We start from the raw sequence: 25,866 nt of genomic DNA, 5'->3' as shown, positions 1-25,866 counted from the left end.
CGAGACACAGAAATGGCATCCTTCATCAACATTACAATTTTGACATAGTGCTAGAAATGAAAGTTACACGAATACAAAAAGGAAAGCACAAGCATAGAAAAGGAAGAAATAAAATGACTTATTTTTGCAGATGATCCTATGATATGCTTAAAAGAATCCTAGTCAACCCCAAAAATAATTGAAACATAATTGCAGCAAAGCAGCAGAATATGAAATAAATTCAAAGAACTCATCAACATTTTGGTATTAATACCAATAAAACCCAAAAGGAAAAGACAGAAAGAGAACTTTTCTTTAATATAATCAAAGAATATTAAAATACTTCAGTCTACACACAAGAAACACTTAAAAACTATATAAAAACAACTACAAAACAGCATTTACAGAAATTAAGTCAGAACTAAATAACTGGAAATATCCATTGCTCATTGATTTGCCTAACCAATATAATAAAAATGGCCAATGCTTCCTAAATTAAATTACCTATTCAGTACAACACCAAACTATCAAATGAATACTTTATGGAACTAAAATAAAATTTTTTTTAGATTTATCTGGAGAAACAAAAGGGAAATAATGGGAGGGGTAAAAAGAAGGAAGTAGGATAGCAGCACCAGTTAGAATCATCACAAACAGTTTGATAGTTTCTAAAAATTAGAGACTCAAACAAACCAAGTAACCTAGGTCTAAGCAGAGACTGACCAACATAGAAAGTCCTAGACTTAGAAGTCAGAAAGATTTCTGTTCAAATCCAGCCTCAGAAACAAGACCTTGGTTTCATCACTTTACCTCTGCTCTCCTCTGGTTCCTCAACTGTAAATGAAGATTATAAAAGACCCGACCTCCCAGGGGTGCAGTGAGGACCCGATGAGAGGACAAAAGTAAAGTCCTTGGCAAACCCTAAAATGCTCTATAAATTCTAGCCCTTAGCAGATTCTTCTTCTTTGCTGTTGTTACTGTTGGTCTAATATTCAGTAAATTCAGATCCCTGTTACTAGGATAGGGATTTGCGAGCTGACAGCAACTGGGGGAGATGGTGGAGTGAGTGTGGAGGAGAATTGGACAGTCGTTCAGAAATTGGGTTTATAACAACATCGTACACTCTACTCCAAGATCAGCTCCAAATGTACATTAAGATCTCCAAGTAAAAGGCTGTATCACAAACCATTTACAAGAACAGGAAGAAATTACTCACAGCGCTATGAACAGAAGGGTTAAAAAGCAAACAAAGGATAGAGATCACAGTAAAAAAAGGTCAATTTTTATTACATAAAATTTTAAAAGCTTTTGCAAACAAATTGAAAACAGTTAAGATTTTAAGGAGACCCATTAACTGGTTTCCTGATCTAAGCAGCTAGTAGATAAGAGTGCCAAAACCAGAGTCTGGAAGACTAATCTTGATGAGTTCAAATCTAGTCTCAGACCTTTGTGACCCTGGACAAATTACTTAACCCTGCTTGCCTCAGTTTCCTCATAGGTAGAGTTAACTGGAGAAGGAAATGGCAACCCACTCCAGTACTTCTGCCAAGAAAACTGTCAGAAGAGCCTGAAACAACATTAACTAGAAGGGAAAAAATCACTGCAGCAAGCTTCTCTTATAAAGGAAGGTCTTATTTCTAAGATACATAAGGAATTTATTTAAGTTTATAAAAAAGAAGAATTATTCTCTAAATGATAAATGGTCAAAGGAGATGAAAAGGTAATTCTCAAGGAAAGAAATTCAAGCTATATTTTTTTTAAATGCTACACAATATGGAACTATGCCCAAAGACCCATAAAACTGTTCATACTCTTTGACTCAGCAATTCCAATCGTAGAACTAAATCCAGAAGAAATTGTAAAAAATGGGAAAAGTCTTACATGTTCCAAATATTCATAGCAGTCTTTTTGTGGTGACAAAGAATTGGAAATTGAGAGGATGCCCATCCATTGGGGAATGGATAAACAAGTTATGGTACACGAATACTATGAAATATTACTGTTCTATAAGAAATCATAAATGGTCGGACTCTAGAAAAGCATGAAATGAGTTACAGGATCTGATGCTGAATGAAGGAAGCAGAACCAAGAGAACAATGTACGCATCAACAACATTATGAGATGAACAACCTTGATGGAAGCAACTCCTCTTGACAGTCCAGAGAGCTAGGATAACTGTATTTGACTGGTTATGGACTATGTTATCCCCAACCAGGGAAAGAAAAACAAAACAAAACAAAATACACAGGAAAAAAACAACCCTTCTGAATCTGATTAACACTTTATAAAAATCATTTCTTATGTCTCTTTCCCTTAATCCTAATTCTTCATGCCAAACTAATACTTAATAAAATATGTACATTAAATGCTAATCTGACTCTTCCCTGCTGAGGGGAGGGAATTGGGAAGGGAGGGTGGAGAGAAATTTTGTAACTTGGAAATATGCATGTACAAATGGATGAAAATTATTCATTTTAAAAATGCTACAAATCGTTATTAGAGAAATGCAAAATTAAGAAACTCTGGGTTCCACTTCACTCTTATCAGATTAACAAACGTAACCAAAAAAGAAAAATGATAAAATACTAGAGAAAATGGAAGAATAGATGCACTGAGACACAATGGGTGGTCTTGCCATTCTGGAAAACCATTTGAGACAATACTCAGCAAGTAACTAAAATGGGCCTATCCTTGGCCTGAAGACCACTTCTGTGCCTAGACCTTAGAGATGAAGGAAAAGGGACAAGGCCCAGATGAACAAGAATATTTATAGCAGCTTTTTTGGTTTTTGGTGGCAAAGAACTGAGTACTAAGGAATCAACTGGGGAAGGCTCAACAAATTATAGTTTTTTGAACAGAATGGAAAATGACGGAATAGTAATCAATGAAGAGGCAATTTCAGAGAGCCTTGGGAAGGCTTTTATGGACTCAAACAGAATGAAGGAAGCAGTACAAGAAGAAAAATTGACCCTAGAACATCAATACTGTAAAAATGCTTCTTTCTGAAAGACTGACGATCAACCATGATTCCTGAGGACTAATGAAATATGCCACCTACCTCCAGAAAAAGAACTTAGGGACCCCATGCAGAGCAAAATATATGTTTGTGGACGTGGCCAACACAGGAATTTATTATCCTTGACTATACTTCATGTTACAGGAGCTATCTTGTTTCTTTTTATGGGGAATGCAAAATGAAGGATACATGTGGAGAAAAAAGGGTGATATTTGGGAAAAATACATTAGTTAAGATAAACAATTCTAATACTATAAATATAAATAAAATGTTGGAAGGAGACAGGCTTTAAAGGATTAAGGGCCATGAGTGTGGGCCCATAACTAGTTTAACTTCTTCCCTGACACTGAGAATTCTGTAACACTACCTACTCTCCCTTCTTGGTGGAGAATTATGTGTGTGAACCCTGAAAACACTGCCAGATTTTGTGGATGTGCTGCTTGGTTTTGCTAAACTGCCTTCTTTTTTCTTTTTCCTTTTTTATTTGTTTCAAAGGATGGCACAGTGGGCAGAAGGAAAAGAAAGACATACAAAAGCGAAGGTGACACAAAAACAAAAGGTAGCAAAGAAAATCAAGTATTTTTTAAAGTCAAAAATGTTTGTTATACTCTCTTAGTTAATTCCTGTTGACACCTTTGGGAACTTGTTAGCCCCTGCCAAACTCCTTCCCTCCTACCTTCCCTATTCCAGGAGGGGTCATCCCCCCAGGCCCTCAGGTGTGGACCAAGAGACATCCTGGGCTCCTCCCTATGTCACCTCCCTCACTGACAGATAGTCAAGGCCTGCTGCTTTCACCTTTGCATCCTATCTATCTTCAACATGCCCCCTTCTCACCTCTCCCCAACCCTGAGACAGCCTCCATCACCTCCAGCCTGGATCATTGCAGTGATCTGCAGGCATCTCCCCGTAGTCACTAAAGTGATTTTCTAGAGCTTAAGTCTGACCACTCCTATGCAATCCATTCCAGCAGCCCCCACTGCCCTTTCTGGTCTCCTTATACTTTATTCCCTGCCCCCCAGTCCACCCACCAGGGTCCCAACTCCTGGCTGGCAGCTTTCTCTTGGGGGCTGCCCACCCCAGTCCCCTCTTCTCTGACTCTGGCCTTCCCGGGCTTGCTTCAAGTTCCAACACAAGAAAGCCTTCCCCCAGATGGCTCCTAATTCCAGTGCTCTCCCTCTTTGAATTAATTCCTCTTTATCCAGTGCCTAGCTCGCCAGGCAGATATATGTGTGGGTTTATGGTCTTCTCAGTGAATGATGAACTCCTTGAGGGCAAGCCCCTTTCTGTATCCCACTGTAGTAGGCACTTCATAAAACACTTGGCTAGTTTTAATTCTTTTATAAAAAAAAAAAACTAGAATAAAGTCTGTAGTCTCTTGGTATGCCCTAGAACCATAAAATATATTTGGGGGCAGCTGGTTGAACCAGCCCTGGAGGTCAGAGGCCGAAAGTTCAAATCCAACCTCAGGCACTTGATGTTATCTGGGTACAAATAACATAACCCCAAAAACTTTGTAAAAAATAAAAAAAGGATGACCTTCTAATTTTAGCTCTCTGCTTGACATTGTTCAAAGGTTGATTTTTTTAATTAATTTTTTTAGGATCAAATAGATTAATTAATGAAAAGGAATAGTGTAAAGTCTAATTTTGTTTCTCAAATCAATTAAATTTGATATAAATAGCAAACCTTTTTGACTTTTTAAAATACACTCAGACATTTCCTAAAGATAGATTCTAGTGCTAGTTCCCTCTTCCAATATAAGTTTACAGAAGATACTGTCCCTGTCTTCATGGAGCTCTGGTAGAACAGCCCTGATTCCTGGCTGGAGGCCAGTTCAGCCTCCTTCCTTGGCCCAGAGGTCCTAAGAGGAGTGGAACTCAAGCCCATTCTGTCTGCCACCACAGCCACCCAAGCCTGCCCGACCTGCCGGGAGCCTCCCCAGCCTGTCCAACTCGGGTTCCTGCCTGGTCCTGTTTCTTGACATGGCCCCACCACCACCCCAGAACTGGCATTCCAGGTTCCACCACCAAGCCCTGGGAAGAATGCTCTACACTCAGAGTGTGGTACAGTGGCTCAAATCAAATGGTTTTGAGATCACAACATGATTCTGAAACAATGATTCTAAATCAACTGGAAATCAGACCTGAAAGCTTCTAAATGAAATTGTGAGACTTTCACAAAGGGCTCCCTGAAACCTAAGGAGGCAGGTCTCACCAACCAGGTAATGCTAGGCTTCCCAGAGGAGTGAACGAAAAGGCTGGAGGAGGCTGGGAAAGAATACAACAGTTAAAGGAGGAAAAATCATCCTCTTTTTTTTTTTGCAAGGTAATGGGGTTAAGTGGCTTGCCCAAGGTCACACAGCTAGGTAATTAAGTGTCTGAGGTCGGATTTGAACTCAGGTCCTCCTGACTCCAGGGCCGGTGCTCTACCCACTGCACCACCTAGCTGCCCCTGAAAAATCATCCTCTCGTTGAAGAAGAAAAAGCATATTTAAGGGACAGAGGAGAATGGGAGGAGAATAATACAAAGGACCCCAACCACAAAGTAGTCAAGGAAGAGAAAGCCGGTAGGTTGGCTCTGAGTAAAGTACTCAAGTTATCTATAGTTATATTTTTAAATGCTCTGAATCTCTACTGATCAGAGGAATGCAGAGAAATTAAAACAATTAGGAGACAGCGCCTCACATCTAACAGAGAGGTTAATAAGACAAAATGGAAAATATTGGATGTTGAAGGGGGGAGATGGAGATCTGCCTGTACCGCTGCTGCAGTTGTAAACTGGCCCGCCATTCTGGAGAGCAGCGGCATCGAACCAAGCAGACCCTTGCTGTGGCCAGAGCACGGCCAGGTCTGAATTTCTTCCTTTGGAGAGCGACTCTTTGTTGGGGGTCGCCCACCCCTAGGAAATGCTCTAGTGGACTACTCACTGCTCCTAGTCCGTAATATGGCTCTTCTCAGAGATGAGGGATCTGGGTGAGTGATCCCAAAGCAGGGCGAGACAGACTAGCCGCCTCCACAGAGAACATGATGATGGACCAAAACAGGCTTTTTTGACTTTCAGTATCTCCTTTTATTTGAGTCTTCCTGTTCACTATGGTGACTATAGAAATGTTTTCCATAACTGCACAAGTCTCAGGGAGGGCAGAGAGAAGGCAGGGAGGGAATGTGGGATTCAAAACTCTAAATTATAAAAAGACCAAAAACCCAAAATGAGCCTGAGCCAGGAGAGTCATTGGCAGAGGCCAATGGCCCATAGGGGAATGCTGGAAAGGCGGGGAACAGATGGGAGGGAGAGGACATAGGAGAGGGAGCCACACAACCAATACTCCTCATTGCTCCCATAATGGTCACCTGCTGCTGTGGTCGAGCCAGAGTGGAAGGGAGGCCCCAAGGAGCTTCTCCAGGAATCTGCCCTGGACCTCGACTAGCTCCCCACAGAGGCGGTGTCTATGTGGTGTCTTGGGGAAGCTGGCAGCATGGCCCAAACCCCAAGGCAGGGCTCCTTTGGAAGAACCACTGGCCCACTGGTCTCTTCTCCCCTGGCCTCACTGGCCCTCTTCTGGCCCATCCAGGTTCATTCTCAGGTCCTTTAGAGGCTCTTCCTCCCACACCACGATGATGTGTATGTAGTCTTTTCTAAGGCCCCCCTCCACAGGCCCTCCCTGGTGTGACCTTCACATCTCTCTGTCAGACCTCGTTACTCTCATTGCCCACAGGGTATGTTCAAGTATGTGACTTCCACTGGTCAAAACAGAACACCCCATCTTTCCTCTAAGGCAGAAAGAAAAGAGCAGCCTAGAAAAGCATGGGATGATTAATATGAATTGATACAACAGGGAGTGAGTGCAAGCAGAAGAGCCAGGTCTCCGCCCTCAGGAAGGATTTCAAGTTAATACTGTGCATGAAGGACTTGTGGTGGGTTCAGCTTTTAGTTCCCAAAGGAAGATGTGTTTAGCAATTAAGAGATCTGCCATTTTCCTAAAGTATTTGTAAACTTTGAAAGCTCCAATGCAAACATAAAACTCAGACCTAAATAGGTGAAATCTTTTCTTAACAAATCCTGATCAAAATGTACATTCTCCATTATGGGGAAAATGTGAAAACCTCAGTTTGTATGTTTGTTTGAGTTGGAGACTAAGATATTTAAGCTTTTTTATAAACTTTTAAAATGTGTTTTAAAATAAACACAAAGCACATGTTCACATTAAATTTTAAATGATGTCTGACAGTAATTTAAATTAACCATTAACTAGATTCATATTAACAGGACCATCCAGTCCTGAGGGACTCCAGACTGGAGCCTATTGTCTGCCTCTCCCTCTTCTTCCCTTTCTTTCCTGCTTCATGGGTGAGCTCCTTCTCCCATCCCCAGGAGAGACTGGGGGGGACTGGGACTGGGAAGGGAGAAAACCTGGATAGAGACCCAGCCTGGCCACTGGCTTCTGGCCTGACCTCGGGCAAGTGACAAAATTTTCCTGGGCCTCAGAGAAAGGAGCCCAGCCTCGAAGGCACGACAGCTGGGCTTAGAGCCAGGAAGGGAGCCTCAGACGCCCCCCTCAGTCCCCGAGCTGGGGTTAGTGGTACCCTCACAAGTTAGCCGCCTGCCTCCCAGGCTCCTCGGACACTGCAGAAAACACAAACACACAACTGTCAAACCGAGGTCCAGTAGGTCGTGTCAACGCAGGACAGGAGAACAAATGGACTGTTCTCCAGTGTTTCTCCTCGGAGCGCTCTAAGTCTGTCCAACTTGGGAACTAAGCTAAACAAGACCAATTATTCTTTTGAAGCCTTCAAAGGGTCTGGCCTCCTGTGCTCCCCACTTACAGAGGCACCAACAGGCCTGACTCCAGGGCCAATGACCATCTCCTACAGATGACGATCTGCTCCAAGCAGGGGCCAATCCTCAAGGCGGCCACCCCATCGGGTCAGCCACAAAGATGCCCCTCGGCCCCAGCAGTACGGGCGATGCCACCATTCCAATGGTGAGTCGTCTTTGGCGAGGGACCTTCCACCGACTTCCTCTCCTGGTATCCAAGTCCGAGCTCTCACATGAGCCAGGCCCCACACCAGGCCTGGAGGGGTTTCATCCTGATCTCCAAAACCAAAGGGTGGAACCGTGGGCCCCGGCACATCTTGCAGGGGGAGAAGGGCTTCCTTCTCCTCCCCAAGGAAACTGCTGAGTCACAGCAAGTGGGCTGCCAGGGCTGCCAGGGGGCAGCAGCCCCTGGCCGGGGGTCTGGAGCCTCCCTCGGGGCCCACTCAGGGGGCAAGGGACCCCGAGCCCGGCACCCCAGGCCATTCCATCAAGCCCCGGGAGGTCAAGGTGAAAGGCAGCAGCGTCACCTCGGGCTTCCAGTGGGGGGGTTGTCCTCGTCCCCCCAAGGGGCCGGGGGCGGCCACGGGACGGACAAGTCTGGGGGCCAATGGGGGCTGGGGAAACACACGCACATGCAACATGCGACCCACCCAGCACACGAACACACGCCAACATGCGACACGCAGCACCAGCGCCCGTGCAACAGTCCCACCACACACGAAGACAAGCGCACATACAAGCACACACGCGCATGCACATACAAGCACACGCGTGCACATACATGCACACGCGCACACATGCACACACACGCACTAACACGCGCCGGGCCAGGACGCAGGGCTCGCCAGCTCCCAGCGCCCAGGGTGGGCTCGGGCCGGGGAGGCTGTCAGCGGAGACGAGGGGAGACCCCCACCCTTAAAGAGGGCAGCCCGGGGGGGCCCCGGCCTCCAGCCGCTGCCGCCCCCCAAGCCCCCCCCCCCCCGCTGCCTCAGTTTACTCTCCCGCCGCTGCGCGGCCGGCGCCCCCGCCCCTCCCCCGCCCGTTACGGCGCAGGCGCAGGCGCAGGGGGGGAAGGGCGCCTGACAGCGGGGCCCCGCCCCCTCCCCTCCCCCCCGGGCGGGGGTCTCACCGGAAGCGAGGCGAGTCCTTGAGACACTCCTCGAAGTCCACCGCCACCTTCATGCTGCCTGGGCCGGGCGCGGGCGCGGGCCGGAGGGCGAAGGGCCGGGCGCGGACGCGGGGCCGGGGCGGAGGCCGAGGCGCAGGGAGCCGGGCCGGGGCGGGGCGGGCCGGGGGCGGGGCCGCGGGCAGGACGCGCCGGCGCGGGGCGGGGCGGGGGCGGGCCTGCCGGGCGGGGCGGGGCCTCGGCCGGCCAATGAGAGGGGCGCGCGATCGGGCGGCCCGCGGGCGCCACGGCAGCGCCCGGGGGCCGAGCCGAGAAGGAGCGCCCGCGGGCCCCGCCCCCCGCCGCCGCCGGCCAATGGCGGCGCGGCGCCCCGGGAAGACGGGCCAATGGCGGCGCGGCGCCCCGGGGCGGCCGGGGACGGAACTCACGTGACTCGGGCCCGGCCGTGGCCGCCTCTCGGGCCCCCGCCGCGGCTGCGCCGTGGCCACTAGGCGGGGCCGAGGCCCGGGAGGAGGGGCGGCCCACGTGGCACGGGGCGGAAGTCCGGGGCCTGGGCCTCGGTGACAGGCGCGCGGGGGGCGGCTGGGGGCGCAGTGCGCGGAGCCGGCCCCGGACCCCCGCAGATGGGCCGGCTGTGCGGCCTTGGGCACCCCCAGCGCGGGAAGGACCGCCGTCCCCCCGCCGCGGCCGGCCATGCCGGGCTGCCCAGCCGGTCCGGCCCCGAGCGGCGTGTCCGTGACCCCTCCGGCCCGGCCTCCGCCTCGCAGGCGCCGGCCCTCTCCGGAGACGCCAGGCTTCAGCTCCGGCACTGCAGCCCCTCGGGCCGGGCCGCGGAGCCGCAGCTGTGCCGGGCCGGGCCGGGCCACGGAGCCCGTAGCTGTGCCACGCCAGTGCCAGGCCGGGCCGTGGAGCCGTATTTGTGCCAGGCCAGTGCCGGGCCGGGCCGCGGAGCCGCAGCTGTGCCACGCCTGTGCCGGGCCGGGCCGCGGAGCCGCAGCTGTGCCATGCCAGTGCCGGGCCGGGCCGCGGAGCCGTATTTGTGCCAGGCCAGTGCCGGGCCGGGCCGCGGAGCCGCAGCTGTGCCATGCCAGTGCCGGGCCGGGCCGCGGAGCCGCAGCTGTGCCACGCCAGTGCCGGGCCGGGCCGCGGAGCCGCAGCTGTGCCGGGCCGGGCCAGGCCACGGAGCCCGTAGCTGTGCCACGCCAGTGCCAGGCCGGGCTGCGGAGCCGCAGCTGTGCCAGGCCAGTGCCGGGCCGGGCCGCGGAGCCGCAGCTGTGCCATACCAGTGCCGGGCCGGGCCGCGCGCACCGGAACCTTGGCACAGTTGGGCAGCCGAGCAGAGCCGTGGGCAGAGCACTGAGCTCCGGATCAGGAGCACCCCCGTGGGCTCGGTCCGGCCTCAGACACTTGCTGGCAGGTGACCCCCGGCCAGTCACTTCACCCTCTTTGTCTCGGTTTTCTCCCCTGTCAAGTGAGCCGGAGAAGGAAATGGCAAACCCCTCCACCATCTCCGCCAAACAGAACCCCAAAAGTTGGAGACCGTGAACAGTGGACGAACGGCAGCCGGGCAGAGAGCACCCTGACCCCCTGCTGCCCCCCGGCCTCTGGAGAGTAGGTTCGCTCGCCGCTGGATGGCTTCCCCATCCCTGGCATCCCAAACTTGCCTCTTATAGGCATGGTGAGCTCTCCCTGGTCCTCAGAAGGGCGCAGGCCCTACATCTGTCAGCTGAGCAGGCTTGTTCTTTTTAGGGACAGAATGATTCCTTGGTTTCTGTTCTTAGGAGTATCTCTGGAGGACAACCTCTGACCTTGGGGGGAGAGGGGGAGGGTTGAGGGGGGAATCCTTTTTTTTAATCATTACAATTCTTTATTTGGAATTGAATCCAATCTAAACCAGATATTCCAAGACATAAAAATGGAAGGGGGAAGGACAAAATACAATTAAGGTAGAAGCCAAGAGTATGGTCCAACAGATACAGATACAGATACAGCTCCATTAAAACCCCATGAAATATTGTGTTCGGTAATGCAACCACAACAACTTGCCCTTCAAACTGTATGTCATCAGCAAAGTGGATGAGCAGCTAGCTGGTGCAGTGAATGGAGTACCAGCCTTGGAGCCGGGAGGATGGCAGATCGAATCCAACCTCAGACCCTTGACCCTTCCTAGCTGTGTGACTTTGGGCAAGTCACTTCACTCTGATTGCCTCCAGGCCCATCTCCAGTCCTGATGTCTATCTGGTCACTGGATCCAGATGACTCTGGAGGAGACAGTGAAGCTGATGACTTAGAACAGCCCCCCCACCATATTTGACTCATGTACTTGTCATGGTGTCACCTTCCTGATGGCTTGGTCCTCTTCCAGAACAAAGGACAAACATCCATTGGCATAGTCGTATAAATTGCTGAATGCACCACTTAATTCCCAAGTCTTCCTTTTCTCTTTTGCTCTAGTTTCAGAACAGGTACTTCACTTGTTTTCAGAGATTATGAGAAATCCCTTGGTGTAAATGCCTTCACATCTCTTAAACACTAAGTCACTCAGATTACTTGTATCCATCTCTGTGATTCTGGACTAAAAGATTCTCCCCTTTCTCCTTGCTTGGGGCTGTCCATGTCCCTCCCTAGCTTAAGAAGGGGCAGGGGCTCTCTGGTGCTTGCAAGCCTGGCAAGGGTACCCAACACTTTGCTAGGCATTCCAAACAAAAATGGTACCCTCTCTGCTCTCAAGGAGCATTTATTCCACCTGGGGAGATTATTGTGGCTGTTCATTACTCTGATCAGAATTCCTCATTCTTAGAATTTGGTTTGCCTTTTCCATGTTGCTGTCACCATAGGAGCCATTCTCCTGATTCTGCTCACTTCTCTTTGTATCAGTTCCTATAACTCTTCCAAGGTTTCTCTGAAACCTACTCTTCCTCTCTACTTATAGCACAATAGCATTCCATCACATTCATATATCATAATTTATTCAACCATTTTCCAGTAGAGGGGTACCCTCTCAGATTTCCATTCTTTGCCACCTCAAAAAGAGCTATGAATATTCTTATTTTTAAAATTTATTTTGCTTGGGACTAATCAGTCCTTCAAACTACTCTCTCTAATTATACCTTCTTCAATATCTCCTTTCCCTCCTATCTCCCTATGGAGTATTTATAGACCCAACTCTGTATGTGTGTGTGTGTTGTGGGTATATGTGTGGGAGGAGAGAGGAGGAAAAGAAAGAGAGAGAGAAACAGATGGATGGATGGATGACTAACATTTCCTCTAACATTTCAGATGAGTGAGGTTCAAGTGACAACTGCTGCCCCCACCCCCCTCCTCATTGTGTATTTAGAGATTTATTTTTGTATCTCACTAATATTCCTTTCCCTTCCCCATCCCCTCACTTCTCTCCAGTCTTCTCTCAAAAAATAAAAGAATTGCTCTCTGGCCTTGTCTAATTAAGATTCCTTTGATCCCTGACGAAGATAGGTTCCGAGGCAGCCCATGGATTGGGTTCCCATATTAGAAACAAGCAGTTTATGTTTTCTAGATGTTCATTCAGGTTTACTTTTGCAGGTTCCTATTGCCTCCTGTGTTTGAGCTTCAGCATTTCCAACAAAGCTCCAGTCTTTTCCTCTCAAATACTTGGAAGTCCATTTTTCCCTCTAGAGGATTAAACTCTGTTTTTCTGGCTAAGTTACTTCAGATTTAAAAGTTCTGACTCTCTTCATAGTGATGCCCATGAAGCCATAGGGGATCATCAGTGCACATTCTTTCCTTCTGACTGCTGGCAGGATCTCTGATCTAGAAGCCCTGGGTTTGGGCTGGGACATTCCTGGTGCTCTTCTTTTGGAGTTTCTGATTGCATTTTGTCCTCTGCTTCTAAGGGATCAAGGCAGTTTTCAGCTAAGAGTTTAAGGCTACATGGAACCTAGGCTCTTTTTTTGGTCAGGATAATCAATAAATCAATTATTAAGTTTTTCCCCTCAGACTATTTCCCAAGTCAGTAGGTTTTGCTGTGAGGCTTTTTTCCAGTCTTGTAGCTGAATATTTCTTGTTACCTTAAGAAGTCCTTAGACTCTTTTTGGTTCATTTGACTCTCCGGGGAAGTTATTGCTTGTGCCAGGCAGCTAATTCTCCAATTCTCTCTTCCACAGCTTTAAGTTTTTTCCCCATTTATTTTTTCCCTTTAGCAGACTCATTTTCCTAATACAAACATATTACAATTCTTTTTTTTTTTTTTGACACTTGATTTACCCCTTCCAGGAATCCTCGTTGAATATGTGTTTTTCTTTCAGGTTTTTCTGATAGATGTTGGTTTTTTATCTTGAGTCTCCCTCCACATCATAAGCATCTTTAATAGTGATGCTTCGTGGGGCCAGCTCCTTCTTCTAACCCACTGGCTGACTTCAGGGATGATATAGGAAGGGCTGGCCCAGACCTGTGGCTGCTTCTTGGAGGTTTTGAGCATCATATTGTTCCAGGCTCTCAAGGTAGATTCAGGCTGGGGAGTGGGAGCTCACAGCTCCCAGAGTGGTCTGGGCCAGGTAGAGTGGATTGCCACCCTTCTTCCCTGCCCTGATCTTGGTTCTGCAACTTCCTGAAGTGGGTTGGGATCTGGGCCATGGCCTCCACCCAGATCCATCAGAAAAACACATCTGGAGGCTTTATTTTGGCCTGAAATCCCTATCCTAATTCTTTCCCTGAAGCCTTCCTAAGCCCTGGACGCTAGAACTGAGACCCCATTTCGATCCCACCATTCAGAGTCAGCCAGCACCTGCCTGCTTCCTGTGGGCCACAGGCTCAGACCTTGCTCTCTCCTCACCCAGGAACACACCCTGGGCACAGGTCACTTCCAGTCTGCCCTGGCTTCAGGATTCAGAAATGGGGAATGAGCCTCAAGCTGCTGACAGTTGGCATCTGTTTCTGTTGAAGAATTTCCAACTGAATCTGAGGCTTCCTCTCACCCTTGATAGAGCACAACCTCTTCCTAGTGTTGGAGCACATGGTGTGGCATTCTAGGCAGACCCTGTCCCTATTATCTACAAACCTATTGGCTGGACAAGTGATTGACTCATTTTGACTTTTTTCTGAATTTTTCCCATCAAAATTTTGTGACTGGAGAGATCTCTAGTCTGTCATGCTAGAGATCTCTACTTATTCAAAAGTTTGATCAGTCTGGGGCAGTAGATGATGCAGTGGCTAGAGCACAGCCCTGGAGTCAGGAGGTCCTGAGTTCAAATGCGGTCTCAGACACTTAATAATTACCAAGCTGTGTGACCTTGGGCAAATCACTTAGCCCCATTGCCTTGCAAAAAGGGGAAAAAAAAGTTTGATCAATCCCATCTCTGAAACTTCCCTCGCAAAGGGTTTGCTGAGAAGGATCTCACATCTCCCTCTGGGAACCCAGCACACTGCACCACAGACCTGGCTGGGGAACAAATTAGATTATATTCCTCTTTGGGGTGAAAAGTTTTATAGTCCCTTATACAGAAACAAAAGCAAACACCTCATCCAAGATAAACCTGAAATCTATCATTCAGTGGAAATTCAAACATCCAGGCTTTAAACAAGGTGTGTTCTGCAACCAGTTTATGGCTCCACTGGAAATAAAGAAAACACTAATTCCCAGTTACTAAATAATAAAGGAAACAGTCACTGGTTGTGCCCTAGGTGTGGGGCCAGAGTGAAGGTCTCCCCTGACAGGGGCTTCAAAGCACGTGGAAGCCCTAGGCCTGCTTAGGTGTCTGGGCAGATCCCTCCCAGGGTGACCATTAAAACATGCACAGCCCAAGCTGGTTGACCAAGCCAATCAAACTGGACATAAGAATAGTGCCCTCCAGTATTGTCCTTTACTCCCCATTGCTGCTGAGCCAGGATGCTGACCTAATCCACAAATAATGAGCAAAACCACAAACCAACACTACAGTGGGCAAAAATGGAGACAGATAAACCAAAGAATAAACCTGCCCAGTAAAAACACCATCATTAGCAAGGACAGAGATCGATGCCACAATCATAAAGCCTGAAAAGCATTTATATCCTTATCGCCCTTGGTCCTCACCACCTGGGAGGGAGGCAGGAAGGCCATTATTGGATGAGAAAATCAAGGCTGAGCAAAGTAGAGGGATTGAAGGAACATTCAAACTCGGATCCTTCTGGACCCTACCTCCAGTTCTTTAATCACTGTTCCATGGAGCTGCCAACTTCAACTGAGCCATCTCCAGTATGGTTCCTTCAGGGCCTCACTCCCTTGTCCCTGGCTCTTTGCTCCTGAATCTGAGCCAGTTAGATGCAAGGACGAATGCTGGGGATCCTGCAGATTTGGGGTACACTGAGAGCAAAGGCATTAGAAACGGAGAGTCTCTTGTGAGGACCAGCTAGCCCCAGTGTCCAGGAGAAGCGAGTAGCCCTGGTTGAGTTCAGGAAAGAAACCAGCAGGAAAGAGCTGCCAACAGCTCCACCTTCAGAGTTCCTGTCCCTGCCTCTTGATGCAGCAGAGATTCTCTTGGATCAATTCAATTCCATTACATTACATTTTCCAGGCAAACTATGGGCAGGCCCCTGCCAGCCCCAGGAGACACAGAGACAGGAGGAAGACCCTGCCGGCCTTCCAGGGAGGAGCTTTGCTATAATGACTGGGTATAACATGAAAACTCAAGAGTAAATTCAGCTGATTTAAAAAAGGAGAAAAATGAAGAGGAGCTTCCCTTCCAAGGTGCCCCTAAGCTGAGCTTGGATAGAGAAGGAGGTGTCTAAAAGATGGACGAATAGAAGAGGCACATTTGAGAGAAATTCGGCCTGGAGGTGGGAAATGAGGTAGGTGCTGAGTCCAAGAAAAACAAGGGGACTGGAAGAAAAAAAAGAGGGTGAATGAGAATCATGAGGAAAGAAGTCTAGCAAGGCAGGCAGACAGTGGATATAGATGGCTTTAAACATCAAGCTGTATGGGGCAGGGAGAGATTTGGAAATGAAGGGATATCAAAACACAGCTCAGGGATCATTTCTCATTGCTGCCAAGCTAAGAAATTGGAACTTTGTCTTAGAGGTAATAGAGTCAGTGAATATATTTGAGTCCTGTTATGATATTTGTATATCAATGTGATGGTGAAATAATAGCCTCTGCCTTTCAGGGTGGTTGTGAGACTCCAATGAGATAATAATTGGTGTCAAGTGCTTGCAGGACCTGGCACATAATAGGTGCCACCTAAATGTTGGTTGTTATCCTTTATATGAGGTGACACAGTTCGAGATGTGCTTTGGGAAGATGACTTTGGCAACCAGGAGGAGAAGGGATGGGAGAAGGGAGAGAGAGAGAGACTGGAAATAGACTGTTATCATAACTGTCCAGGGCAGAGCTCATGAGCCTCTTGTTCAGGGTGATGCCTGTGGGAGGGGGGAGAGAAGAGGGAATGTATTCATGTAAGAAATATGCCCATGACCCTCCCAGTGACTCCATGCTCAAGGAAACTCAGTGGAAACAGGAATCAACTTTTGATGTGGTTGATGGGTCCCAGGGTCATAGCTCCTGCAGAGGCACTCATGATATGATAGGGACCCTGCAGACAGCTTAAAAAAACCAATCTTCCAACCAGATGACTTCTCTTGAACATTGATCACCTGTGCTTTTATATTTGTCCTTCGTTTTCAAAGAGGACCACAACATCAGGGAAGTGATGCCATGACAAGCACATGAATTGGATTGGAGTGGGGGCTGCTGTGCTAAATCACTGTGCTGAGGAAGGTGAAAATCCATCAAGAGAGGCTTCTGAGTCCTGAAAAAGCAACCTAAGGCTCATCTGGATAAGCTCTCTCCTCAACTGCCCTATCTGAGCTGCTACCAGAGTGACAAAGGCAGAAGGGAAGAAGTTCCCTTCCCTATCCAAAGGAGACCTGTCCCAGAGGCCTGAGTCAACAGAGTCAGGACAGAAGAAGAGAGTGGGAGCAGACTTCTCTCCCTTTAAAGTCATTGCTGGTCACTGACCTATCCCCTCTGATAGCCCCATCATCAAGAGGTTCAGTGAGAAGTTTAGAGTTATGAAAGAGGGCAAAACCCATGTCTTTCTGCAAGTGATCAAGACACAGTCCCAGTTCTATGTGGGCCCCAGGGGATGGGCTTTGATGCCTACACATCTTGTAGAAAAATGAGGAGCTGTGGACAAGGTGACAATCAGATGTCGTTGGAACCAGTTGAAAGGCCAGACTCCACAAGTTGTTGCTAGCCAGTTCAGTGTCCAGGGAAGCACCTCAGAGGGCTGGGGGGGGGAAGCCCTGTGTCAAGGAGAGAATCAAAGTGCCCTGGTGCCCTTCAGCAGCCAGAGGGTGGCGTCAGTGAGCCTGACTTAGAAGTGAGTATTTAAGGAGTTGAAGGAAATGTTCAATTCCAGTTAGACAGTGAAAGAATTCACTGCTCTCCTACAACTCCACAGAGCCCTTGGGGGTCCATGGGCTTTGGTGTAAAAACCCCAATGGATAAAAGGGCAGTTGATCCCCCATTGAATGTGTAGATACCACAACTCAGAGCCACAAATAATTAGTTCATTTAATCAGTACAAAATTCAAAGAGAATTCAATGGACTGAAAGATGGGGGCCAGACCCAAGGATGAATTCTGGGAGAGGCCCCCCCCACAACTGGCACAACAGACAGGTCCTAGCTTCAGTTCTCATTATTGTTGCTGTCCCAGGTCTTTAGAAAAGGACCCAGGAGTGGGGAGTGGGGAATGGATGAGGTTTTCTGAGACCTAAGGCAGCTGACATCCCTGATCTATCATCATTTCCTGATGCTGGTTGGTTTAAGTGAGTCTCAAAAGAAGCTGGGGGTGCCAGGAAGAGAGGAGAGAGGGAGAAAACTGCAGGCATGGGCGAGAGCTGGTGAAAACAGCTGGAGTATATTGTTAGAGGAAAATTGGATCAAAGAATACATTGAGAGTAAGGGTAGAAGATGTAAGAAGCCCAGAAAACTGAGAAAGAAGGAGAGGCTTGGCTATGAAAGGCTTTGAACATTTGGCACTGGATGTAATAGGAAGCCCTTGAGGTTTCTTGAAAAGGGGCATGATTGGGTTTCAAGATGGAGCTGTACTTTAGAAATGTCTTTGACAACTGAATGAAGGAGGGTTGGAGAGGGGGTTGAAATAACCGGATTTGTAGAAGGATGATCAAAAGGGAAGCAGTGTCCATGGTCCTGAAGCAGGACCCACTTAAGTCCATGAAGCACATGCAGAGATGTGGGCTCCTTCATCCTTGACCGTGCTGTGGTAGGAAGAATGTGTAGGAAATGATTTCAGTGTGAGCCCACTCATTCCAGGGAAAGGATCCCTAAAACCCTAAGCAGCTCCCAATCTAATAGGGGAGACAACATGCTAACAACAAAGCAAACTACAGACTAAATAGGAAGACATGCACAGAGGGAATTAAGAACTAGGAAAAGAAGGCTTCCTTTAGAAGGTGGGACTGTAGTTGGGTTTAAAGGAAGATAGGGTGATCAGGAATCAGAGCAGAGGGAGAACATTTCAGGCAGAGAGATGGTGAAAGAAGGGCCTTCTTTGTGGAATGACTCCATCTTGAAACCAAATTATGCCTGCCCTTCATTTTTTTTAAATTTTGAATTCTTTTTTAAAAAATTTTCATTAAAGATTTTATTTATTTTGAGTTTTACAATTTTTCCCTAATCTTACTTCCCTCCCCCCACCCCCACAGAAGGCAGTCTGTCAGTCTTTACATTGTTTCCATGATGAGAGAGAAAAATCATATCCTTAAGGAAGAAACATAAAGTATAAGAGATAGCAAGATCAGACAATAAGATATCAGCTTTTTCCCTAAATTGAAGGAAATAGTCCTTGGACTTTGTTCACACTCCATTGTTCTTTATCTGGATACAGATGGTATTCTCCATGGCAGACAGCCCAAAATTGTCCCTTGTTGCACTGATGGAATGAGCAAGTCCATCAAGTTTGATCATCACCCCCATGTTGCTGTTAGGGTGTACAATGTTTTTCTGGTTCTGCTCATCTCACTCAGCATCAATTCATGCAAATCCTTCCAGTCTTCTCTGAATTCCCATCCCTCCTGGTTTCTAATAGAATAGTGTTCCATGACATACATAGACCACAATTTGCTAAGCCATTCCACAATTGAAGGACATTTCCTTGATTTCCAATTCTTTGCCACCACAAACAGGGCCGCTATGAATATTTTTGTACAAGTGATGTTTTTACCCTTTTTCATGATCTCTTCAGGAAATAGACCCAGTAGTGGTATTGCTGGATCAAAGGGGATGCACATTTTTGTCGCACTTTGGGCGTAGTTCCAAATTTCTCTCCAGAAAGGTTGGATGAGTTCACAGCTCCACCAACAATGTAATAGTGTCCCAGATTTCCCACAACCCTTCCAACAATGATCATTATCCTTTCTGGTCACACTGGCCAGTCTGAGAGGTGTGAGGTGGTACCTCAGAGAAGCTTTAATTTTCATTTCTCTAATAAGTAATGATTTAGAGCAATTTTTCATATGACTATGGATTGCTTTGATCTCCTCATCTGTAAATTGCCTTTGCATATCCTTTGATCATTTGTCAATTGGGGAATGGCTTTTTTTTTAAATATGACTCAGTTCTCTGTATATTTTAGAAATGAGTCCTTTGTCAGAATCATTAGTTGTAAAGATTGTTTCTCAGTTTACTACATTTCTTTTGATCTTGGTTATAGTGGTTTTGTCTGCACAAAAGCTTTTTAATCTAATGTAATTGAAATCATCTAGTTGGTTTTTAGTGATGTTCTCCATCTCTTCCTTAGTCATAAACTGCTCCCCTTTCCAGAGATCTGACAGATAAACTAGTCCTTGATCTTCTAGTTTGCTTATAGAATTGTTTTTTTATGTCTAAATCCTATAACCATTTGGAACTTATCTTAGTAGAAGGTATGAGGTGTTGGTCTAATCTAAGTTTCTTCCATACTAACTTCCAATTTTCCCAGCAGTTTTTATCAGAGAGTTTTTAATCCCAATAGTTGGACTCTTTGGGTTTATCAAACAGCAGATTACTATAATCATTTCCTGCTATTGCACCTAGTCTATTCCACTGGTCCACTACTCTATTTCTTAGCCAATAGCAGTCATTTTGAGGACTGATGCTTTATAATATAATTTGAGATCCGGTAGGACTAAGCCCCCTTCTTTTGCACTTTTTTTTCATTAAATCCATGGAAATTTTTGACTTTTTATTTCTCCATATGAATTTACTTACAACTTTTTCTAACTCATTAATTTTTTGGAATTTTGATTGGTAGGGCACTAAACAGGTAGTTTAGTTTTGGTAGAATTGTCATTTTTATTATATCAGCTCTACCTATCCATGAGCAGTTGATGCTTGCCCAGTTATTTAAATCTGATTTAATTTGTGTGAGAAGTGTTTTGTAATTATTTTCAACAAGTTTCTGAGTCTGCCTTGGCAGATAGATTCCCAGGTATTTTATATTGTCTGAGGTTACTTTGAATGGGATTTCTCTTTCTAGCTCTTCCTGCTGTATCTTGCTAATCATATATAGAAAAGTTGAGGATTTATGAGGGTTTATTTTATATCCTGCAACTTTGCTAAAATTGCTAATTGTTTCCAGTAGTTTTTTGGATGATTTCTTGGGATTCTCTAGGTAGAACATCATGTCCTCTGCAAAGAGTGAGAGTTTTGTCTCTTCCTTCCCAATTCTAATTCCTTCCATTTCTTTTTCTTCTCTAATTGCTGAAGCTAACATTTCTAATACAATACTGAATAGTAGTGGTGATAATGGGCATCCTTGTTTCACCCTGATCTTATTATTGACCTTCATTTTTTTTTTTTTTAGTTTTTGCAAGGCAATGGGGTTAAGTGGCTTGCCCAAGGCCACATAGCTAGGTAATTATTAAGTGTCTGAGGCTGGATTTGAATTCAAGTACTCCTGACTTCAGGGCTGGTGCTCTATCTACTGCGCCACCTAGCCACCCCCTGCCCTTCATTTTTAAAGAAGACATGACATCAGGGAGGTGATGCCATGACAAGCACATGAGTTAGACTTGAGTGAGGTGGGCTGTACAAAGTCATCAGCCTCACTTTCTCCTCTAGGACCATCTGGGCCCAGTGACCATTTAGGAATCAGGATGACTGGAGATGACCCTGGATGCAGGGCAATCAGGGTTAAGTAACTTAGCCAGTATCAGAGGCTGGATTTGAACTCCTGTCCTCCTGAGTCCAAGGCCAGTGCTCTAGTTACTGCACCATTCTACACTTGATAAGTAGATTTGAGATCACCAAATGAAACAGTATGGAAGGAGAAGAGAAGAAAATGCAGAACAGACTCCTGAGGGACAGCCTTGGTTAGTGTGGCCTGGACTAAGATCTACCAAAAGAGACTAAGGAGTAGTTTAAAAGCTAGGAGAACTAGGAGAGTGGTTCCCCCAAGACCTAGAGAAGAGTATCAAAGAGGAGAGATGACCAAGGCTGCTGAGAGGGCAAGAGAATAAGGATGAAGTCAAGAGGCTGTTGTATTTAGCAACTAAAAGATCATTGGTGACTTTGGAGAGAGTAATTATGGGGGAATGCTGAGATCAGAATCCAGATTGTAAGTGAATAAGAAGAGAGGAAGAGGAGAAACACAACACAATAACCAAATAAGCATCCCAGAAAAACAAGCAACATAAAAAGAATTAGGCAGAAACACGTAAGCATCAATCATGCATTTGTTTTCAAAATGTGTGTTAACCTAAAAAAGAAAAAATAATTTAAAAAAATTATCTAGCCTGCAAAAAAAAAAGAAAAAAGAGAAACAGTGATGCTTAGTGTCGATGCCTTTCCCAGGGATTTAGCTACAAAGGACAGAGGAGATAATGATAGAAGCAATAGAAGTGATATGATAAAAGGGCTGGGCATTCAAGTGTAGAGTTGAATTGGTTCCCCAAGGGGTGCAGATGAGGAGAAAAGGAGAAAGCAGTAGGTGCAGGGGAAATAACCTGGGAGAGACTTGAGGGGTCAATCTGAACAGGAAGAACTGAAAATCCAGTGACTACTAAAAGAGAACAACTTCATCCTCAGTGCTCTCTTCCTTTCTGGCTTCAATCATGCCAGTTATTTTAAACCACTTCCTGTGATGAGATGGAAGGGGGTGCTCTATCCTCCCCATGGTCACCATGTGACCTTTGAGAACATGGTCTCTAAAACACATGTTCTGCTGGGTAAGCCTGAGCCACAACCTGTGGTTAAGGCAGTCTCTTTTGGGATTTTTTCCCTGATCTAAAGACTATCTAATCTGCAAAGGACAGGCCAGATGAGCTCAAAACATCCAGAGATGCTGGTCCCTTTTGATCAGAGCTGACTGGTGGCATCCTTGTTTGGAGAAGATGACCCTGTCAGTGGCATGTTCTATCTGAGACTCAAAATGATTATTGCTTTGGTTGGGGGGGGGAGCAGAGAAAGGGCTGCTCTCCTGGGAGAGAACAAAGCTTTGAAGCATTCTAACTTTGCTTGTCTGACAGTGGCAGACCACTATCTGGGCACCATCTTTATGGTTCCTTGGCTTTTCTCCAGTCTATCCTTGACTCAACAGGATGCTTTTAATTCTCATCATCTCCTTGCTGGCCACAGCACATTCATGATCAGAGTCCACTTCACCATCCACACTCACATCTCTATTTTTAGGAATGCTGTTTTAGACAATCTACACAATTCAAACTTCCTCCTTTTATACCTCAGACCAGTGGTCTAGGAGTCTTCCAGGAGTGGGTGACTTCCACTGGACAGGTCCACTAAGCAGAAAGTGGGAAGATGGGCTGATTCCCTTTTTCATCCAATTCCAAGATTGTGTCCCCAACACAAGATGCCTCTTTCCTTATTACCTCTGCCCCCCAGTCTCCCCAACTCTTCCCCTTCCCTTTTAGAAACATGAATTTGGAGTGGTGTGACCTACTGCTGTCTTGCCAAAGCACATCTCTTTCAGTGTGAAGGCATCTAAGGAAAAGACTGCTTAGCTAGCAACAATGAACAAGTTACCTGCTAACAACCCCACGCCACCTGGCTTCTTTTGATTGACAGGGGAGTCTTCTTGCCTGTAGGTGTAATAGGACTAATACCCTTCTCCCTGATGTCCTTACAAGCTTTGCCATCATTGGTCTTCTTCTTCTTCTTAATAGTCTCTTGTCTCGGGGTTCTTGTCCCTCTCAGAGCACTTGTTCTCAGTCTCCTTTTATGGGTGATGATAATGATGACAAATAAATAGCATTTACATAGCGCTTATTCTGTGCTAAGCACTTTACAATGATCTCATTTCATCCCTCTGGGAGACAGGTTCTGTTATCATTCCCATTTTATTGAGGCAAAGAGAAAAATGACTTGTCAAGGGTCACACAGCTAGTAGGGATCTGAAGGAAGATTTGAACTCAGATTATCCTGATGCTGGGCCTTGTACTATATCCACAGCACTGCCTTCTTTCAGGGTTAGGGAGCCTGGAAAGGGGGAGCAGGAGGACGGGGGCAGATTGTACAGAGCTTCCCACACCAGACAAAGGACTTTGCATTTCATGCTGGTTATGACCAAGAGCTGTTGGACTTCACTGAGTAGAGGATGACTCTGCCAGTCCTGTCTGTGCCTTGGAACCATCTCTTGGAGCTGCATATACCCAATACATGTGACCCTGGCCACATGTGCTCAGCAAATTCCCCCTTGCACTGCTGGTTTGATAGATTGCCTTTCTGGTGACACTCCTCTCCCCTCCCCATGCATTGGCTGGGGTTCATGATCTATGGTTTTGAGAAGATGCTACCCCATAATGTTCCAAGAACCTGGGATAACTTGGAGGCTGCCCTTGTGTGCAGGGGTCGGGGAAGAGCTGAGTGCACTTTCTGCAATGATTTCTCTAGAATCTCAATTTTTCTGAAATCCCTCTCATTGCAAATAACCATTGCAAAGCAGGATGCAGTTGCCACTTGAAGGTCCTAGGGCAAATCCTGTTGTTCACCAGCCCCCACTAGTGCTTCCTGTGGATAGTCAGCCAATAGAGGCAACTAGCAAAGTGCATTTACTAAGATCTGGCAAATCCAGTTGGTAGAAAACATTTTCCCCAAAGGAAGGCACAATATCCTCTCCTATAGGTAGAGTGGGTGCCAACTTATAGTAAAAAATGGTAGTGAGGAAGCACCTGTAGACACGAATTCTCATGGGTTTCCCCTCCAGTGAAGTACCTATGGGCTGGGGTCTGAGAATTGGTGCCTCTTGAGGGTTCATAGCCAGAATTTCTGCTCTGCTCACAAGGGGTTACAATGCCTAACACTTATAAGGGTTTGGAGTCTTTTAGTTAATAGAATTGGGTCACCAGGCTGTAGCTGCCATCCATCTTTCCACACCTAATGAAGTGGACTCATATGTTGTCGACCACAAACTTTCTGGCAGCTGCTACTTCTGGGTCTGATGAACTTATCTATTGAGACTGGTCAATGATGGGTCCTCAGCTGGTCCCTTGGTGCTCCTCTCCTCTGACCCTGTTCCCACATTGATGCAGACCCTGTTCACCTCATGCCTGGACCATTGTAGTCGCTGTTGGTGGGGAGAGGGGAAATCTGCCTGCCTTAGGTCTCTCCCCATTCATTTAGCCATCAGAAGGATGTTCCTAAAACTCCTAAGTGCTAAGTGTTCCAACTTCTCTTTCTTGTCTCCCGCTACATATCACTGGGCAGTTACAGTTAATATTACCACTCAGATTACTGACTGATCCAGGAGTTATCTCCCCAATGTTAGCCAAGTAACTATTACTTTTACAAAAGGTATGTGTATTGAGACCAGATAGCAAGGACAGGAGTTTGAACATCCCCCATGAAATGGCTACACAACAATGCCCCTGAGGTGGGAGTCTAAACCAATTGATCGAAGAACCTTATGCCCCTTCCTAAAGTTGTTGTTCAGTTGTATTTGACTCTTGTGATCCCATGTGGAGTTTTCTTGGCCGAGATCATGGAATGATTTGCCATTTCCTTCTCCAGCTCATTGGATGGGTAAGGAAACTGAGGAAAGCAGAGTTAAGTGACTCCCTGGGGTCACCCAGCTAATGAAAGAGACTGGATTGGAACTCAGGTTTTCCTGACTGTAGGCGAGATACTCTACCCACTGGACCAGTCAAGCTACCCTTTTCCAGATGAACCTGACCAAAGACAAAGAAAGATTCCTAGCAATTTTTTTTTACTGTTGGCCAGACCAGGCCTGACCCTGACCCAAGCCTGGGAGTAAAGAGAGTTGTATCCCAGGCAGCCTCATCTCAACCAGTCTGTCCTCAAAGCAGCCCCAACCAGAGGTAGCAAGTTGAGCTGGGAGATGGTGAGGGAATCTCTGATGCTGTCACCAGGCAACAACCCCACCCCCAGCCCAGCTCTTCAAAACCTCCACTGGGAATGGGTTCTGGCATTCCAAAGAACATCATCTGCCATTTCTGGAGTCGTGGGCACTCGTAGCCCTGCTGGGTGACAGCTTGTGTGGAGGAGGCACAAGGGACCTGGAGGCAGCCAGTAAGAGCTCCCCTAGCACTCCAGACTCTTTCATAGGGTCCCGTGCCTTCTCCTGTCCCAGTCCCAAGCTACAGTGGAGTGCAGCCTGGGGTCAGCAGGCTGGGAGCCATCCTACATGTCACTAGCCCTGGAGCTGGTCCAGGAGGTGGGAGTGGGCTGGGGCAGGGGAGTCTGCAGAGAGGCCAAGAAAAACTTGAGGGTAGGTGATGAGATCATACTCATTGGAGGTCTTTACTCAGATGAGACTGGAAGAAAGACCAGAGTCAAGGCTCCAGCAGAGGGAGGGTGACCTGGTCGAGAATCAGGAGAGTCTTGAGTTCTCAAAGGCTGACTCTAGATTGGCTGGGATGGAAGCCCAAAGTCACTGGGAGGGGGCAATTCACTGTGGTTCCAGGACCAGGGCCCTGGCCAAATCCTCTCTCCTTGTCTCC

The 25,866-nt window shown here is 46.9% G+C and overlaps 1 protein-coding gene across 4 annotated transcripts in view; it reads right to left on the bottom strand.

Moving 5' to 3' along the window:
* The window catches only part of ACAP2 (ArfGAP with coiled-coil, ankyrin repeat and PH domains 2), a 140,276-nt gene that overhangs the window by 113,751 nt on the left and 659 nt on the right, over positions 1 to 25,866 (bottom strand). For 2 of the 4 annotated variants that reach the window (XM_074190583.1, XM_074190585.1), the window contains exon 1: positions 8,940 to 9,044. The exons of 1 other annotated variant lie outside the window; for it this stretch is intronic. In XM_074190583.1, the coding sequence (XP_074046684.1) occupies positions 8,940 to 8,992 (53 nt within the window). In that variant the 5' untranslated portion in view covers positions 8,993 to 9,044. Of the gene's footprint in view, positions 1 to 8,939; positions 9,045 to 25,866 lie in introns of those variants that run through there. One more of the 4 variants, XM_074190586.1, reaches the window with a different exon arrangement.

Source organism: Macrotis lagotis, chromosome 6, assembly GCF_037893015.1.
Source record: "Macrotis lagotis isolate mMagLag1 chromosome 6, bilby.v1.9.chrom.fasta, whole genome shotgun sequence".
Classification (NCBI taxonomy): domain Eukaryota; kingdom Metazoa; phylum Chordata; class Mammalia; order Peramelemorphia; family Peramelidae; genus Macrotis; species Macrotis lagotis.
Note: the sequence above shows the minus strand (reverse complement) of the source record. Positions and strands in the feature narration are given on the sequence as shown.